Source organism: Triturus cristatus, chromosome 11 (assembly GCF_964204655.1).
Source record: "Triturus cristatus chromosome 11, aTriCri1.1, whole genome shotgun sequence".
Lineage (NCBI taxonomy): Eukaryota > Metazoa > Chordata > Amphibia > Caudata > Salamandridae > Triturus > Triturus cristatus.
Window position 1 is genome coordinate 634,377,382 of NC_140594.1, and position 19,605 is coordinate 634,396,986.

The following is a 19,605-nucleotide window of genomic DNA, read 5'->3' on the forward strand; positions in this document are numbered from 1 at the left end:
CCTCCATTTTCAATCAATCAGGTTTCTTGTAAATTGCGACTACTCACCCGTGGTGTCTCAAGGCGCTGTGGGGGGTTGTAGAGGGGGGGTCTACAGTTCAGTTGGAGAGCCAGGTCTTGAGGTCCTTCCTGAATTGAGGCCATGTGGGTGATTGCTTGAGATGTAGAGGCAGAGAGTTCTAGGTCTTTGCAGCAAGGAAGGAGAAGGATGTTCCTCCAGCCGAGGTTTTGCGAAATGTGTGGGATGGTGACCTGGGCCAGTAGGGCAGAGCGGAGATGTCTGGTGGGTGTGTAGAAGGAGAGGTAGTGGTTAAGGGTATGCAGGTCCAGCGTTGTGGAGGGATTTGTAGGTGTGCGTGAGGAGCTTGAAGGTAATACTTTTGTTGATCGGGAGCCAGTGGAGGTCTCTCTGGTGACCAGTGATGTGGCTGCAGTGGGGGATCTTCATGATGAGTAGGGCGGAGGTGCTCTGGATGTTCTGCAACTTCTTTAGGAGTTTCTGGGTGGTGCTGGCATAGAGTACGTTGCTGTAGTCGAGTCTGCTGCTGACGATCGCATGGGTGACCGTTTTCCTGGACTCGGTGGGGATCCACATGAATATCTTCTGAAGCAGGTGGAGCGTGTGGAAGCAGAAGGACGAGATGGTGTTGATTTTACAGGTCAATGAGAGAGGAGTCCAGGATGATGCCCAGGTTTTGTGCGTGGTCCGTTGGGGCAGGGGTGGTCTGAGCGCTGCGGGGCCCCAGGGGTTATCCCAGATGGAGGGGGTGAAGCCCAGGATGAGGACTTTGGTCTTGTCTGAGTTGAGCTTGAGGCAGCTGTCCTTCATCCAGGTGGCGACTGCCTTCCTCCTGTTTTGGACGTTGCTCTTGGCCGTTCTGGGTTTGTTGGTGAGGGAGAGAATAAGTTGCGTTTCATTGGCATAGGAAACAATGTTGCATCTGTGGCTTTTGACGATGGCTGCAAGTTGGGTCATGTAGATGTTGAAGAGGGTGGGGCTCAGGAAGGGGCCCTTAGGCACTCTGTAGCTGATCTCGGTGGGTTCCGAGTAGAACAGTGGAAGTCTGACTCTGTGTTCGGCAGGTGAGGAAAGAGTGGATCCATTCTAGGTCTTTGTCGATGCTGGTGACCTGGAGTCTTGCTCAGAGGGTGTGGTGGGAGATGTCGAAGGAGGCTGAGGCTGCCGTTTTGCCTCAGTTGAAGAGGATGTGGATGTTGTCTGTGGCAGCAAGGAGTGCAGTCTCGGTGCTGTGGATGTAGTCTATTGAGGCAACAGAGTGGTGAGTGATGAAGTGGCTATGGCTTCGCTGAAGGGGGTAGGTCCAGGAGGTCTGTAGACAAGGGTACGGTGGTGACTGGTGATCTGTATCTGGAAGTGGAAGTGTTCCATGTTGGGTGAATGGTCGGCGGAGGGTGTTTTTGTGTACGATGGCGATGCCTCCTAACGGCCGGTTGGTGTGGTCCTTGTGGATGATTTTGTAGCAGTCAGGGATGGCAGTTGCTATGTCCGGAGCTGAGGTGGGGTTCATCGAGGTTTCCGTGAAGAAGTCGACATCGAGGGAGATGGAGTCAAGCAAGTCCCAGATCTTCAAGGCATGTCTATTGAGGGATTGGGAGTTTTCGTAGGATGCAGCAGAGGTGGTTGGATCCTATTCTTGAGGGTCGGCAGGTTCTGGTGTGGGGAGGCAGGAGAAGAAGCAGTTGTGGCGGGTGAATGGGCCTTGGCTGTCCATTTTCTGTTGTTTGTGGACAGTTTCTGCCTATGTTCATAAAAACATTTTAAAAATGAAAACAATTCGAGTTATGTTAATAAAAATGACAAATTTTGAATCATTGAATGGAGATATAATGTTTCGTCCATCAATCAAATCAGTACATGCATATTTCTGCTTCTGTGCCTTCAGGGTTGGACTGGCCTATATGCCAATGTGTCAGTATCAGTGTTTGAAGTGTTGTTTTGGTTGTTTGAAGGCTTTTTTATGGCCTGATGGGCTGTTTTAGCTATTATTCTCTAATAATACTAGAAACATTGCCCATATCAAACACATATGCATGCAGTCTCCCATACCTTGCAAAGCACTTAAACAGCACGTTTTTACTAGTTCAGAACTGGCCTGATGTGCAAATGTCGAGCAACCTTTTAACTATCTGATTCCCTAATGGGGAAAATCTTATTTTGGTGCCTGGGCAGATTTTCTGTCCCAGTCTGCCACCTTGCTCTGTCCTGCTTAACGCTCGTTGTCCATTAAATCACAGAACTGACCTGTAATAATATTGAATAATATTTTTTTTGCCTTCAGGGCAGAAGAACTTTAAATATTTATGACTTCTCCTTCCATGTGTAATGGCAAAAACATAAGGGGAATCCTACAGTGTTTTAAATGACTGACTAGCTTGCAATCTACAACTGACTAGCTTGCAATGTTACAATACCTTCATGTAATATTTTCAACCACTTACCTGTCCCAGAGAGGTTTATTACTAAATATGGCTTGTTTTCGTTTGTATTTGATATTGACCTAGTGCTTAGAAGATCAAATGTAAAGTCTTTCTCCCGGATTTATGGTGTGTCTTCCTGGTTCATTAGCCAGCAGGTCATTGTTTCGATAGTGAATAAACTTTGTAGCTTGCAGAAAGAAAAAACATGTGGTCCTTGGAAGTTTGACATTGAAGAACTTCATGAATGTCAATGAAAGTTTTGAATTTTATAATTGACTTGAAAACGGAATTGCGTCTTGTTGGCAAATGGTAACATGGTGTCATGGTGGTCACATGGTATTTTCTTGGAGTGCATCTTTCTGCAATGGCAGTAACAGTTGATCTGATAAAAACTTCTAGCCTCATATTCATTACCTCAGAATTTCCACAGGTGTCAATCTAGATACAGAATTTTTTTTGTGAGCAGTACCTCTGCGTGTTGGTCGTTGGCATCATTCAGCTCCATGTGCGTCGTAGGAAGTGATGTCCATGGCACCTATATAGGCACCACCTATGTAGGTTGATGTCAGGTCTTTTCTTTCTGCACCAGCTGCAGCAGATCCAGAAAGAGCTACCCCATCAGACACTTTTTGAGTGGATTTTTTTCAACTTCTTTTGAGGTTTTTTCTGGTGTGCCAGGGATGTCCTCCAAGAAGGCTGTCTTCAAGCCCAAATACGACAATGACCAGAAGTTGTGCTCCAGCTGCCGCAACATGAATCCTTGGGAGAGCGATCCTTCAAGCTCATGGGGGCAATGTTCGACGCAGTGACGTTCAAGGCACTGTTTGAGAGGAAGGTCCTAGGATTGGCCTGCGGAGTCTGCGATCATCATCGCACTCCAAGTCGTCAGAGCACTTGTGTAAGTCTTGTCGGATGAAGAAGTCGTCCACAAAGTCTTTGACTTTTCCCCATCCTTTGGCCAACAAGACGAGGGTAAAGTCTGCACCTGGGCCAACTCTGCACCTAGTCGACTTTCTGGGAGTGACCCCCGCCCAACTGGAGGAATTCTATGAGGCCTTACGCCTCGTATTTGGGTGGTCTGACCCCTCCGGCATGCCTTTCTGGTCCAACCTGCTGGAGAGCTGTTCGATTTGACTGGCATTGAAAGCCTTTCTACCCTCCATCAAGGGAAGGCTAGTGCAGATGTTCACAGACAACATCACCGCTAGGTAGTACTGCAACAAACGGGGTGGGGTGGGGTCATGGACCCCTTTATCAAGAGGTCCTGTGTTAAAGACATGCCTGAAACGCCAAGACATGTCCCTGGTGGTTCAACCCCCGGCAGGCTCTCTGAACGCCAAAGCAGACAAACTCAGCCGTAGATGCTTAGTGGATCACGAATGGCGTCTCCACCCGGAGGTGGCTCAAGGTCCCTTTTAAAGTGGGGAGAGCGAGAAGAACCTTGGTTAGATCTGTTCACCTCCACAGAGAACGCACAATGTCAGCAGTTTGGCACGCGGTAGTTTCCTAAATGGCTCTCGCTCAGAGACGCCTTTTATCTGGAGTGGAGCACAGGCCTCATGTATGCCATCCATACCACTGCTGCCCAGAGTGCTCAAGAACATCAAGAACGACCATGCCCAAGTCATCCATGTGGCTCCAGACGGTGCACAGAGAGTCTGGTATCGCGAGCTACTGAGCATGGTCATCGATCCTGCGATCAGGATGCTCATTCAGGAGGATCTTCTGTTGCAGCAGCAGGAGGGGATCCTCCACATGCACCTGTCCAGTCTCTGCCTTCTTGCTTGGAGATTGAGCGGCAGCAGTTGACAGCTTTCAACCTTCCCCCCAAAGTCTGCAACGTCATCTTGGCAGCCAGGCAGCCCTTCAACAAGACGTATACACTTGCCATTAGAAAAAACGTGCATGGTGTGCAGAAAAAGACAATGATCCCCTTTTTGCAATTTAATTTTTCATTCTTTCCCTTGCCCAGCAGGGCTCTACTCTGGGCACTCTGAAGGGCTATATTTCTGCCTTTTTGTGTTTGCCTGACCAGTCCCCTTTGTAATTATGTTTCTATAAGGTCTTGTTCATCTTTTTCCTCCATCATTTATCATGCCTCAGTGAGTCCTTGATCTGGTCTTCAGGTTCTTGATGTGTGCTCCTTTCAAGCCTCTCCATAACTGTCCCCTGAGGCTTTTTACGGTTAAAACTGCTTTCCTCGTGGCTATTCCATCTGCCCAAAGAGTGAGTGAGCAGCAGTCCTTGTCATGCAAGCCACCCTACCTCTCAGTCTATCCTGACAAACTGTTGCTTCGCACAAGAGCCTCCGTTCTTCCAAAAGTGGTCACTCCATTTCATGTGGACCAATCCATCACACTGCCTACTTTTTATGCTCACCACATCCCTTCAAAAAAGGAGCAATTTCACCATCTGGACCCAAAAAAAGCAGTGGCATTTTACCTTAACCACACACAAGAGTTCCAGGTGGACCACCAAATCCTCGTGGGGTATGTTGGTGCGAAGAAAGCTCAGGCTGTGCAGAAGAGGACCATCTCCTGATAGGCCATGCTCTGCATTAAAATCTTCTGGGCACTGGCTATGAAGCAAACTCCTGAAAGCTTACAAGCTCAGATCACCAGAGCTAAAGCTGCGACCACTACATAAGCACACAGAGTTCTGGTCCTGGATATCTGCCAGGCAGAAACATTGGCTTCCTTGCACACGTTCACCAAACACTATTGCCTGGACAGTTTGGTCCGTAGGATGGGCATTTGGTCTTGCAAGACTTCCTTGTTTGAAATTGGTCCGCAGACCCACTGCTGGGGATGGTATTGCTTGGATATCTGTTCTAAGGTACGAAATCTGCAGCTAGAAGTCTCAATCAGATGAACAAGTTACTTAACTTCAGTAATGCCTCACGTAGAAACTATATCTAGCTGCAGATTCCTTACTAGCCCACCCAGATTCCCCGCTCTGCGAATTAATTTCTACAAACATGGCTGATCCCTTTCAGGGCCCTATTTCTCCACACTAGTTTTCAGTGTTCTTAATGGCTCTGCGATTCTGGCATGGAAAGTTGTGAAAAGAAACTGATGTCAATGTAATTAGTTGGCACCTATATAGGTTCCGCGAACATCACTTCCTGTGCGAAAGATGCCAACAACGCATGTGGAGCTGAACGACGCCAACTACCAACATGCAAGGGTACTGCTCATGAGAAATAGTCTGGATCCAGTCTGATGCCTGTGGAAATTCTAAGGCAAGGATTCTGCGGCTAGATATAGTCTCTACCAGATAAGGCATTACCAAAGGTAAGTAACTTCTTCTTTACAATGTTTAATTTGTAAAAAATAAGTGGTGGGACCCAAAGTGTTGCTCAGAAGCCCTCGACCAGCAATATCGAGGGTTGAGGTAACAGGTACCAAACCTGCATCTTGATTCCACCTCTTGCGTCTTTAATCCACCACCAGACACTCCCAATCTATTTAACTCACTCTTGTGGGATATTTATCATCCATGCTTTCCCACTATGTCACTGTTTTTCCATCTTTCGCTTCTTCCTTCTTTCCCACTTTCGTGCTTTTCTCTCTCTCTTGCTCTGGATCAAAATCTGATAAGGAAAAATAAGTGGTGGGTCCAAAAAATGTGTATGGGGGGGGCCCAACTAACCACTGGATATTTGTTTTGCAACGCAGTTCACATGATGCCGCTGTGATCAGTTTTTTCTCCTATAATTTGGCCCCAGTAATTGTGGCTTTTTTTTTGGTTTGTTTAGGAAGTCTTTAGCAGTTTTAGCTAGTAATGGTAGTTTTTACTGACTTTTTTATGTGCTAATCTATACGTAGTTTGAAGTCGCATTTTGCAGTATTGACTAGGACTGTTACCTATCGAATTGTAAGATCCAGTCAGGTTTTCAGTATATTCACAATGAAAATGCATGAGGTGAATTTACATACAATAAACCTCTGTATTATTTTTTGCTCACACTGAAAACCAGACCGGATTTTATTTTTCGGTGGGGTGACAAGTCCAGATAGATTATTGACTTTTGTGTAGCTGAAGATGAGGGTGCAATGCAATATTAAGCGCAAGTAGGTTTTAAAAAAAATGAGAGGCAACTTTATTTTATTTATTTGTATTGCAAAGCGCAAACGGTCACCACGGATACCATGGTGTTGACGCTCTCTAATTAAACTAGCTAATCTATGCTCAAGATCGAGACTGAGTCTTTTTAAGACTTGCTTCAAGTCTATTAAACCCAACATAAACAAACCTGCATAAGACAAGATTCCAGGTTAAAATCTCATGGGTTTGTTCAAAAAAATATAATCATTACAGTGAGCAAATTAATTATTCAGTTGGGAATTAGCATATCGCAATAATCAAAGTATAATTCTGCAAGAGGATTAACATGAGGTCTGCTTCTGAAGAAACCCTAAAATAGAACTAAGTAAAAATTAATAGACAGACTGATATAGTGTTTGCTTTCTAAGCAAGTAAACCAAAAGAGTTAAGTATAAATGAACTAACAAGACTAGTGTAGTCTTCCTTTAAAGGAAACCCAGAAAGGAGGTCTCTTCTCCAAAATAAAGCAGTGTATATAATGTTTCAGAGTATAGAAGCCACATGCATCTATTGTCTGACATGACATAAGACGGTTGGACTAGCAGCACATATTATATTCTCTAAACAAGATACTTCTAAAGACATCTGCACTCTAATGCATAAGTAATTAGGAAACAAATTCACACTTTACTTAACTCAGAAACACAATGAATGATACCCACAGGACTTCGGCAGGCAGCTGTGAAAAAGTTGCAAAATAAAGAACATCCTGCATTTGCTTCTTCATGATAACATAAATATGATATTGTTTTACTTACACTGCTCCCACAAACAAGTATGGGGAAAGCTCATTCACACAATCAAAGCATGCACTTTCGTCTGCCAAACGATAATGATTTTCTCTGCAAGCTGAGAATGGCCTACTCATACTAACTTATGCACTTTTAAGTGAAGCATTATTTCCTAATATATAAAAAGTCTTCTACAGTGGCAGTAGACTAGAAGCAACACCCGTATATTCTAAAAAAACAAATTGTTTAAAAGAAAAGTCTTTAGTGACTTCTTAAAGACATCCTAGTCAGTAATCAAGCACACTTGCAGGGAAACACTCAATGACAAGAACTTCAGAACATTCTAGCTGCACTTCAGTCTTTTCAGTGTAGAACCTCCACCAGTTTCTGTCTATCCAGTGTTTGATGGTTGCTACATGACTCTATAGCACATCAAAGCATGTGGGCCTGACTAGGAGTTCTCAATGCACCCATGACTCCAGCTGCTGGATCAGAGCTGGAGGGAGCCAACCCAGGTGTGGATGTAACTTTGTTTTTAATAAAGGAAGGGAATTATTAATCGGAGGCATTTGGGCATGTTAGCAGAAATTAAGAAATTAGCCAAGCGCAGCAGCCATATCAGATTTCAAATGCAAATCTTGTGGCACAAATCTGCTGCATAAGTGGGTTGAAAAGGGTAGGAGGGGGATTCTTTATAGAAAAGCGTTACTATGAATCCTTTCCAAGAAGTGTGGCCTTTGTAGTAAAGGGTGTTGTGGCTTAAAACATCTCAACTAAAATATTGTGCTTCACACACAGTTGTTGAGTACCACACTGTGAGTGTGCAGTTATTGCATCAAGACACTTCTCAAAATAACGAGCGTGTGCTCAAACCAAGACAGGCCTATTGGCTTTGTCAGTACTTGTTTGCAGTATCAGATAAATTAGAACACGTTACAATTCTGAAAAAATGAGACTGTAAATTAAATATTACTTAGGTCTGTGGAAGGGGGAGTGGTCTACAGAATGTCACAATCACCCCTGTTCTCCCTTTCAGACCACTTTCCTCTGCCGACTCTGAAAGACACTCACACCATTGTTTCTCCTACTTCTTTCTGAAATGCTCTATTTGCATTTTTAACACCTCGTCGCTTTCCTCTTCTGCACCCTCCTTTCTCTCTCTCTTTCTGTATGTACTTCCTTAAATCTCCTTCTCTTCACCATTTCCCCGAACACATTCACCTATAAGCACTTCATTTCTTTTACCTTCGTCGTGTCAGTATTTCAACAGTGTGTAAACCTCCTTCACACACTTTTGCATATACCTACAGTTACAAGTGGCATATGTTATGGTATTTCACCATGGCTCTTTGCGCTCTGCTGAGGGCCAAGCTTTGTATAAGCATACATTTATAACCCACCTGCAGACACTGCGATCCCTCCCACTCCACAACCTAAGTTTGCACAGACGACCCATTTCACAGTATGCACAATGCAAGATTACTGTGCTGTATAAAATAAATACAGGAATATAGTGTCCTTGTAAAAGCAAATACTCTTATGTCAATAAAATAAGTAAAATTAAATATGTGAAATGTAAACAGGAGCTACATCACGGACATGAATTACCGTAATGGGTTTTTACTGGAAATAATATCAATATAGGGCCGATAAGGACCCGTTTCAAAGCCAGATTTTTAGTACTGCTCGGTCTGAAACCTAAGAGGACCCGCCCCACATACAGCTCTTTGCACAGCCTTGACCACACCTGGCTTGGGAGATAACGTACTGCATGTACCATAGCAATGATGTGGCTCGCCATCCAGTTGCAGACGTAGACAAGATAGCAGGTGAGCAGGTTGGTATCACCAGGTTGTACACAGTCCAATTCACTGTTTGGCTAATTTTCACATCCACACTTGTTAAGGGGTTTTAACTCTTGCTTGCCCGGGTCACCTACATTCCGATTCATAGTTTCATCAAACACTATTGGCTTTACTCCGAAGATATGGGGGAACAGAAAGTTGCTCATTTCCTCTCGCTTTAATTTGAGACAAATTAATTATTTATGAGGTTTTCTGCACAGCAGCAGCAAAAACATTGTTTCTCTGGATGTCGAGTGAATTGTGTTTTCATCCCCAACATACACAGGTGAATATGTTGAGAATAATTTGCCTAGGCATCATTGAAAACTTGTCACATACCCCAGGGGCGTGGCATGGGTGCCACAGGACCGGAAGCAAGCAAGGGAAATGAAATGGACTCACTGCCTCAAATTGTGTAGGGCATCCAAAAATGAGGTTCAGTGGGCCCACTGTGCCTTCTGCACTTTTGATAGCTCTGTCCCTGACCTGACCCTAAACACAGACTTGGGATGGGGACTTTTAGGATGTAACAAGATTGGAAGGTTTTACTTTTCTATTACACCAGCTGGGAAGATTCGAAGGAGCAGGCAGAGAGGGCTGCAGCAGAGACCAGCAACACCTGGCGACGCAGACAAGCTCAGGCATACCCATGTGTGGCAGAGAGAGCAGGAGATGTTACAGGTGCGTGCTGATCTCCGCATCTTTAGAGCTGTTGTTACAAGTGTAAACATGTAAAAAGGCATATAATGCAACTTACAGTAAAATAACTGCTGCTTTAGATCATGTGTGTGGAACACCTAAGAAGGTTGAGCTCCTCATAGCTCATCAATCCAAAGGTGCTTTCTGTGATCTTGGCTACTTTTCACATCTTGGACTACTCTTCTGTTTCTTCAGCTAAGTGGCAAACCTTTCTAATGGTGGTGTATGTATCATAAACAGGTACCCTACAGGCCGCTGCATAAAACCTTCACACGGACCAAGAAAGCCTTCCATTGTATGATGATCTGAAAACAGCATTGCTCTTATTTGTTGTGTATCGGGAGGAGTTGAATCAGGAGGAGTTGAACCGATGTTTTTGGGTCGCGCCTGAGACAGCGCACATGCTGTTGCTTGTAAGACATTCTGTTTACTTACAGGGGACTAAGAGCCCAACCATTATTTGCCATTGGTTGGCTTCATCGTCAGTTTCATTTCGTTGCTTCTCTTTGGTCAACACATGCTGGCTTCACTTCCTCTTCATGTGTTTGTCCCTCCTCAGGAGCATGGCTTAAGTACTGCCTCCTTGCTAGTGTCCTACCACTGCTCACAGGTTCAGCAGCTCTAGATTCAGCAGATCTGTAAACACCGCTCTGCCTTTACACATCCATCTCTTCCCTTAAGAGACATTGCTACGTGGTTACTGATATACCTGCACAGCACTCCCACATGCACAGCTCTGCCGGGGCACCTCAATTCCGACTCACAACACCCACTGTTATTCCTTTACAGGACACCAACTCACACAGCTCTTATGATGCATCCTAATTATGTTCTACAGGAATTGCTGTTATTTGCTGGATTGAAAGCCAGACAGTTCTGTGGCAATTTACCTCAAACCTGAATATAATCCACATTGCCCATGCATCACTGATATTCAAACACATCACTGAACCCTGCACATCAAAGCTGATACACATCACTCTTTGGCTAGTAGGAGCGTGTAGTGTGCATTCCGGATAGTGTGTGTGTCTTTGTTGGGGAAGTAGATTGTGCAGAGAAAGAGACACTGTGTGAACTTGCCTTACTGCTGTTTTGTGTGTAAGCAAGGTTGCTGTACTTGTACCAATGCCATGCTTGTTCTTTGTGAGGAACACGTGTGCTTCTGCTGCCTGTGATATGCCTGGAAGTTCTTGGGGTGTGAAAGAAGCTTGCAGTGCTGCTCACAGGCTGTACAAGCTTCTTTTATGTTTGGAGAAATCCTCCAGTCCTGTTGTCTTAGAAATTTGTATTACAGAGCTGCGAAGAGGTGTCACATCAAATGTTACACCTTGAGGCTTTAATCCAACAGGGCCTTGTATTCTGCCGCATGTAGTTGCACTTTTCATATCAAAAGTATTTGATTAATAATGTTCCTGCATGTCGTTGGGTCAAAAGCCATCACTCACTGTGGGCGCGACAGAATCCAAGGATCTGCATGGCATCTCTGCCATTCTGTGTGTGAAGGAAGCCTGTACTAGTTATACTGTGTGTGTGAAGACTGCACGCACTGTTGCGGGCGCCTATGATGTACACCGCTCTGGGCAACTACGAGTTTTCGGGTATTTGTGGGCCAGGGATTATCGGGTCCTCAAACTCCAGACCTGATAATTACGTGCCCGGAGATACAGACTGGAGCCAACTGTGAAGCTGCTGGAGCTGCAGGTAGCGGCTGTGCCCAGTCAGCCTGCCTAAGCCTTTCAGGATGAGTGGAGCGAAATAAGCTTCCCCCAAATGAAAAAAACAACAAGCATTTGCAATGCAATAGGTCTCGCATTTATACAAGTTTGAGCTATTGGCATTGTAAATGACAGTGCCTTTTATTTATGTTTTATTTATGTTTTAAAAAAACCAAACTTAAATAAAAAGCATTGTCATTTACAATGCCAATAGCTCAAACTCGTATAAATGCGAGACCTATTGCATTGCAAATGCTTGTTTTACGGAGACACGTGCATTGAAAAGAAGAATGTAGAACATGTGCACTTCACCGGCCATGCACCTAGTGTTTCGATGTAGAAAAGTAATTAGGCGTCCATAGTAAAACAAAAGCGAACGATCTTTCCCCATGTGTTTCAGGGGCTTTGATGTTCCGGTTTGCTCCAGTAAATCACACGCAGTGTGTTGTCCCCGAGTCTCAGGGCAGCCTTAAGATCACTGAATGAAAGGGAAGATTAGAATGCCCGGTCTTGAAGCTGACGAGAAGGGAGTGGGAGGGGGGAGTGGGGGCGGGCATGCTTTACGACGCGTGGATTCTGCTTTAACAGTGCATTAAAGTAGGAAGGGAAGCGGCCGTATGGCCGCGAATGTGAAAGTGATCGCGATCACGATAAAACATCAAAGCGGCGAAAGTGAAAGACAACGAGTGCTTTCAGGCTGCCAAATGGTGCGCGCGCCCGGCACACATGCACAGTAGTTAGCGGCCTGAAAGCACTCGTTTGCACTTCCAGAAGTGCTTACTATAAGTCTCGCCAGAGCAGCGCTAAAGCGCTGTCTCAGGCGAGACCTAAAAACCTCCCACCCCAACTTTTTTCGCCTCCTTTTACCCTCCCTTTGGCAAAAGGAAAAGCTCCTCTAACCTTTACAACCGGCTCCAGGTAGGTGGTGAATGTTTGTGGGTTAGGTCCTGTTATTCCCCCCGTAACCTGGTATTCCCCCAGAAGGTTGAATTCATGCGGATTTAGACCCAGTATTGCACAGGTCTGCTCGTTACTCCCCATTCCAGGGAAAATAACTATCCATCCCCATTCTATCAGGGCGAGATACCACCTGCTATTGTTAACTTCTGTCCTGGTATCTCCCCTAAGAGATAACGAGTCACTTGTTAAGAGGCTCAATGCATGTGGGCTCATGTGCTGCCTCTTCTCGTGCTGTACATGCTGTTTTTACGCTGCAGCATGTCATACCACTGCCAGTGCTGTACTTCCGTGTAAAGGGATTTAAAAGTCACCAGAATGTATTTCATTTATTTCCTCGAAGAGGGTGTGACTGCCTACAACTTTGAATCAGACCAAGCTTTGAACAGTGTTACTAATGTTACTGACCCACATTACTTTAAAATGCACCACTGGGTAGAAGTTCGTCTGTTAGGTTGTCTTTGAAGTGGTTCTAGTTTTGGCCAATGTTACAGACAGGTCTATTATACAAGAGATGAGAAAAACCTTCAATGCTCCTGTACTGTTCCCTGATAATCATATTCTTTTCTGCAATGCGATGATTAAATATGCTTCAAAATGCACACTTGTTCTCCTGAGTATTTGAGAGCTAGCGTTGGGTCTCACATGAAGTATTTGCCCTTGGCCCCACCAGCGTTTCTGACAGGTTTGTTTATAGATATTTAAAAACTGGAGAAACAGGTTTTGTTGGCTCTTCACCATGTACTTGGATATATTGTTAAATTGTTGAGGCATGTGGCACGTCAGGAATGATGCTCCGGTGTACATTCAGTTTTGAAAGTCCCCACCTCTTCCACCTACAAGGCTCCCATCACAGATCTACATGACAAGGAATTATTGGCATATCAAGATTGAACGAGGGGCAGAGGCCAAATGTCTTGTGAACAGTTCTATGAATTTGCTGGTAAATCGATGCCTCAAAAAGCTGATAAGTCATGGGCAGCTAGTGACATCTGAAACTCATTTGCCTCTAAAAGGTTACAAAACCTGAGGCTCTGTCTACCTCTGAAATATCAGTTGAGTTAACCAAGAGTCAGCCGCAGAGTGAATCACATTTCTGGCTCGAATTATGCAAACAATGAAAATGCGCCTCATTATGGGAAATGCGCTGCCCCCAGGGCATCCGCGAACTCGCGCTTCCCTGGGGGCAGTGCATTCATGCGAAAAACAGAGAGGCTGATTTAAAGTTATTCTGTGTTTTCACAGTGCAGGCAGCACTGCACTTTTGAAGGGGATTAGAGATCCCCTTTTAGGCGGGTGCAGGCAGCGACTGCACCCGCCTACAAGGGCATGTCTGGAGGGTTCATGGGACCCCCTTTCCCCTCCGCCAGAGGGCTGCAATCAGGGGCCGCACTGACAGTGCGCCTCCTGAGAGCTTCTTTGCCCCAGTGCCCACGACTAATCCACCACTGGGACAAAGACAAAGGGATTACCTTATTTACATGGGAACCCCGCCCCCATGCAAATGAGGGAACACCCTCTTGTGGAAGCGCTGGCGCTGTATGTGTGCCAGCCGTTTCAGTATTACAGAAGGGGACACACAAGCGTTTGCGGCCCTTCTGTAATACCAAAGTGCCCTGGGAGCGCGCAAAGAAGGCACAAACGCTCGTTCCTCCCCAGGGGCACTTCTGTAGTACGGCCTCAGGTCAGTGGCGTAACAAAGGCCCCCGCAGCCCCTGCTGAGCGGGGACCCCAAGCTTCATTTTAGACCAGAGTGTTATTAGTTACGAAGAGGTCAGCAGGAACTCCATCCGGGCCAGGGGCTTTATTTCTTGACATTTGGGCTATGGCAATCGCTATTTCCTTATCTGTAAAAGTTAGGCAATATTTCTTGCCCACGTAGGTGGGGTTCCTGGGTTCGATATCTCCCTAATCTCCATATATAACTTTAAAATGATTGACCCAATCCTCTTCAGGGATGTTACACTCCAATAAACTACCCTTATTATCAGAGAAGAAAGGTCTGTTCACAACATTCCAGAATTTGGCGTTCTTTAACACATCAGTTGACATTAGTTCATTACAAGCATCTCTTTAATTCTCCAACTTACGGGCATTTATTGCCAATTTATACTCTCTTTCCTACGGGCAGCAATCAAGATCTTATCTTGTGGTCTATTTTTTAGAGCACCCATTAATTTTTGATGCGCCACTGAACATCTATGGTCAAACCGCCTTTCTCCTTTATTTGCATATTCTTTACTGAAATACGAAAGATCTTGTGCTACCTGCATACAAATTTTACCATAAGCAGTTAAAACCCCGTTATCTCTAGCCCCACTGTCGCAATACAACTCCATTTCTGGCCCTACTTTGTTGACTAATTCATTACAGAAATTCTCTGGGATAACCATACACCATTTCAGTCTATGGCCCTGATCTGTATTCTTAACTACTGCTGTGGGCGCCCATTTGTTGACTTCCGAGTTAAGGCCAATACCCCCCCAATATCAAATGTATGGGATTGTGGTCACTAAATTGTGACCACATTGCTGTATAGTCTTTAACATATAGTTCAAGGGCAGTGTTTATAAAAAAATATAATCAATGGTCGTGTGGTTTCCCCTTCCTTTAAAGGTTGGAATACCATCCATATCACATAGATTAGTTGAATATGAAAGACCCAGATCTGCTATGGTTTGCTCTAGGAATTCACCTTGTGAAGTATGTTCAAAATGTATCTTTTCGAACCTGTCAGGCCTAAACTATCAGAGACACAACAGCTCTTATAACATAAATGTATATTAAAATCCCTTAAAATATCAACCGAATAAGGTGTAGGATGATTCTCCTTATAACCCTCTAGGTAGGTTTTAAGGCTAAACAAGTGTTCACTGACTGTATTTCTATCAAATGAATTGTAAACATTAACAATTAAAACTCTGATTGAATTTACAGGTGTAATCTCAACAACTAGACAGTTTGATAATTCTGTTTCTAGCTTACGATGACTCCCAGTAACCTTTAAAGCAGGGGTCTCCAACGAGTAGCTCGGGAGCTACTGGTAGCTCGCCAGTACCTTCAAAGTAGCTCTCTGAGGTGAAGTCAAGCCCAGTATCAATTTTAGAGAGTAGGTACCTATTAAAGAAGGCAGCACTGATCATCTCAAGACCCTAAGAGTGACAGCCAGCCAAACATATCACAGTAACTCATACTAACACTCAAACACACACTGTGCCGGCTTAAAGGACCTGCTACATGACAGTCTGTATCCAATCTCAATATAATTAAGCCACAAGGAGATTGACCATGTTGTAGTCCCTCCTTTATCAGTCACAACATGTGTGTGAACAGTGTACCATCAAAAAAGTATGGCAGCAGTAGCCTGAGCTGTAATCAGTGCTGACCCAACAAAGTGCGGGACTGCAGGAGTCAGAGTGAAAATGTTCAGTTAGATGCATGATCAGCTCAAGACCTGAGGAGAACAGGGTATGATCCAGACCAGAGAAAATTAAGAGAATCATCAACATTTATGTGTGTGCCCATAATAAACACTATTGCTTCCTGAAACTATGCCTGGTGCCAAGAACCGCCAAATATATATGCTAGCCCCATCATAAGAGTGTTATATTTGGCATAATTTCTGTCCATTCCTGACATAATAGTGCCAGTGGCATAATAATGGCCATCCTTGACTATTTTAGTATTTTTGGTCTAGTTGTGGTATGCTGGCAGCCATCATAGACCTACTCTGAGCATGACTGGCCTATATGTACCTATTCCTGGCATATTAATTGTCATGACTGATATGTGGTCTTATCCCTGATCCTTCTGGTTTCCAGCCTTGGCACAACTGTGGCCCTAGTATAATGGTGAGCATTACTGGCATAATCCAGGCATCCGTGGTGCTATGGTGAGCATCCATTATGATATAATGGGGTAACCCACAATTGTCCATGGACCTGGGTAACGATTGGTATAGGAAACAACGGTCCTAGACTTCTTTAAAGCTACAATTCAGTTATGAAAAACATTCATTAGTCAAAGGGCATCCGGTATATATGGGGAGCGTGAAAAAGGAAAGTGCTCGGGAGGTAGAACAGATATAAAGGAGGGGAATCCAAAAGGCAAATTCAATAACCAATCAATTACACATTCTGTTATCCTTAGTAAAACTGGTCGTGGTTCATAGTGGCACCAATTTTACAGATAGGCCTGTCCGTTATGTATTTACAAATAGTCATTTCATGATTTTCTGATAATGCACAGAGAACATTCATCTGTGAAAAGGAAGGCTGGGATGATATCAGGTACAAGCCTACTGAGGGAGAGTGTCGACGTTTCGACCCTGGTGCAATGAGGGTAATTTATATCCTATGCAGGCGGGTCTTCCTCAGGGGCTGTATCCTGACTGTACCTCACCCTCTTCCCTGGTATTCGCCTTAAGGGGGGAGTACCCCAGTGAGAACTGCAACTAGTGGTGTAGCTTCCGGAGGAAAATGGAGCCTAACTTGGCTCACCAAGCCATCCGACTTGGACAAGTTATACATCGGTTTAGTATCAACTCTCCTATGGGATTCTATGTTAACCAGCTGATTGGAATCTCTGCTACATTCCTGGAAGAGCTCAATGGGTTTCTGGGGGCCGAGACCAGAAGCACTGGCACATTCTTCTCCTGCAACAAACCCTCAACCCATATTCACATTACTATTCCTAACTATTCCTGCCGGATGATTCACTCTGTCCATTTCCACCCTTGTCATTCTTATTCTCTTTCGGGATAGTGTTCAGACGGGCTGCCCCCGCCCATTTATTCTCAAGATATGACAATTTCTTCATAATTCCATCCACCCCATTTTTCATACAGTTAATTAGTTCCAGTCTTAATGTCTCAAATAAAGTGTCAATATGAGTCAGAATAATATCCATAGAAATATCCGATGAGCGGGATGCCTTTCTGTGAGATTTAAGTGACTACCAGGCACTGCCTGGGGGGCAAAAACATTTTTGATGGCTACTCCCTTAGCTCCCTTAGTTCCTTTCTTTCTTTATAGATGTTAGAAACTGTTCCGTAGGAGAGATCGCGGGTCTGTTATTAGCAATCCCCAATGGGTGTTCCTGGCTTGGATGAGGCATAGTTTCTTTCCCTGGAATAGAATCTTGGGCCCCCGCTACGGTATCCTTAACAAAATCAGATCCTGAAGTGCAAGGGGCTACCAATGGGGGAATATTAACAACCTCGTTCACTTCACCCATCCCCAACTGGGCTTCTACATTGTGGATCTCCGTAGTAATTGCCCCAACAGCACTGGTTAAATAAGACATTATAGAGGCGCAGTTGCAGGGAATTTTAGCTTTAGTCTTTGGCAAGTCATTTGAATATGTTGTTTTACACTTACCCATGCTGGCTTCCACACGTCAGAGGGGTTGCCCAGCCCAGCCTCTGCCAGACGCTGACGGGCGCAGACCCGTGCTGCGGGAGCCCTCATGGGTTCTTAAGCGCCTCCTGGCACATGCAATTCAGTCAGCGGCGAGTGCGCCGCTATGACTCCTGGGTAATGGAGTTTTCCTTCTCCCCAGGTCTCCAGTCTGCGCTCCAGGTAGCGGGCAGCTGTTGCGTTTCCCTCGTTTCAGCAGGTCTAAAGAAAATAAGGCAATGAGCTCAACACATATCAGTTACACAATTCATTTCCTGAAGTATAAATAAATGATAAATAAAAACTAGCCGCACCACTGATTGATTTCTGCAGTTATATTTCAAAAGATGAACAAAAAGAGCTTAGAAGCAGTTGTAGGTTTAATGTTAAAGAATGGCAGCAGCTCAGTGAGTTAGCAAGTAAAGCACTCAGAGGGGCTAATTTTAAGAGGGGGAATTTTTTTGTCAAGATGGTTCCTGTATTATACACCTCAGAGATTGTCCACTATGTTTCACAAGTGTTTTATCAATGTTTTAGATGTAACAAACAGGACGTGGGTGGTTGGGTACATATATTTTATGAGTGTAACAATCTACGACAGTTCTGGCAAGGGGTTTTTGCTGAGATTTCTTTTATTCTATCTGTAAGAATTGAGCCGTCAGTCATGCTGGTGTTATTTGGTTCCTCGGGCGAGGTAAAAAGTTTAACCAAAAACCAGCAGTATTTTATAATAATATTTATTGCTGTTGCCAGGTCACTGGTTCTCCAAAACTGGAGAACCAATAAACAATCTAGTATTGAGCATTGGTTCAATAAAATGGTTCGGGCCCGCAGATTTGAGGAGGCCTATGCCAAACGTGTAGGAGCTATTGTGAAATTTAGGGGTATTTGGAAAAACCTTTTTCCTAATCTTTCCAAATTCTATACTGCACAATGCACTTTGGGTAATATTCGATTTTTTCTTGCTCTTATCTACGACGGTTTTGAGTAAGGTACTCAAGGTGATTGGAGGTATTTATTGCTGCTAGACTTATATGCACTTTATATCGGAATGTTTTTTTTAATTATGTTTGGGTTGGTTTAGGAAAGTGATATTATTAATTAAAATAATGTACAATATTTAAAGGGAGTTTTTTCCAGAGAGAAAGTGGAAATTTTGAGAATGATGTTTTAGATTCGATCGACTGTGTTGATTATCAATTAGCTGTGTATTGTTTTCGACTCTATAAAATTCCTTGCTGAAATTAGTTTTTTTTTTAAAGAATGGTTTCCTCGGCTAAATTATCTGATTGTATATGCTTGAATTGAGTTGCTACTATGTCTATTATTTTCCCTGTTCTCAATAAAAAAATTTTTTTTAAAAGAGCTTAGAAGCAGGATCAAAGTTACTTTGATAATGTGCAGTAAATGTATAGTGAACAAGTAGTACTTGTGGAGAAAACAGTGAGCGGCGCATGTGGATAGGTGAAGGTGACAGCGAACGGCATTGATTTGAACTGATATTAAGCATGAAATAGCGATAAACAGCTTTTACAAAATAATTTAACAATTCAGAAACTTGTCACCTTCACCATGGTTTCCCACTGTGCTCATTGTTTTTGATAGATGAGTTAAACAATATCTGTCTTAACCCAGAAATTACCTGGGAGTTTGTGACCCATACTTGTACAGTATCCTAACGCAGAACAAGCACAAACTGCCCTCATTCGCCTACGAAA

General features: G+C 44.1%; 1 protein-coding gene and 1 long non-coding RNA gene across 3 annotated transcripts in view; one reads left to right on the forward strand and one right to left on the reverse strand.

Moving 5' to 3' along the window:
* LOC146785210 (uncharacterized) overlaps nucleotides 1–18,029 on the reverse strand; it is a 368,347-nt gene extending 350,318 nt beyond the window's left edge. Inside the window, exon 1 of the long non-coding RNA XR_014970587.1 lies at nucleotides 17,870–18,029. This is a non-coding gene — a long non-coding RNA (uncharacterized LOC146785210). The remainder of the gene's footprint in view (nucleotides 1–17,869) is intronic.
* Nucleotides 1–19,605, forward strand: part of ANKMY1 (ankyrin repeat and MYND domain containing 1) — a 588,784-nt gene that overhangs the window by 522,158 nt on the left and 47,021 nt on the right. Inside the window, exon 20 of one of the 2 annotated variants that reach the window (XM_085634115.1) lies at nucleotides 9,686–9,801. The exons of the other annotated variant lie outside the window; for it this stretch is intronic. Within the exon in view, the coding sequence (XP_085490241.1) occupies nucleotides 9,686–9,801 (116 nt within the window). The remainder of the gene's footprint in view (nucleotides 1–9,685; nucleotides 9,802–19,605) is intronic. 2 annotated transcript variants of the gene reach the window in all.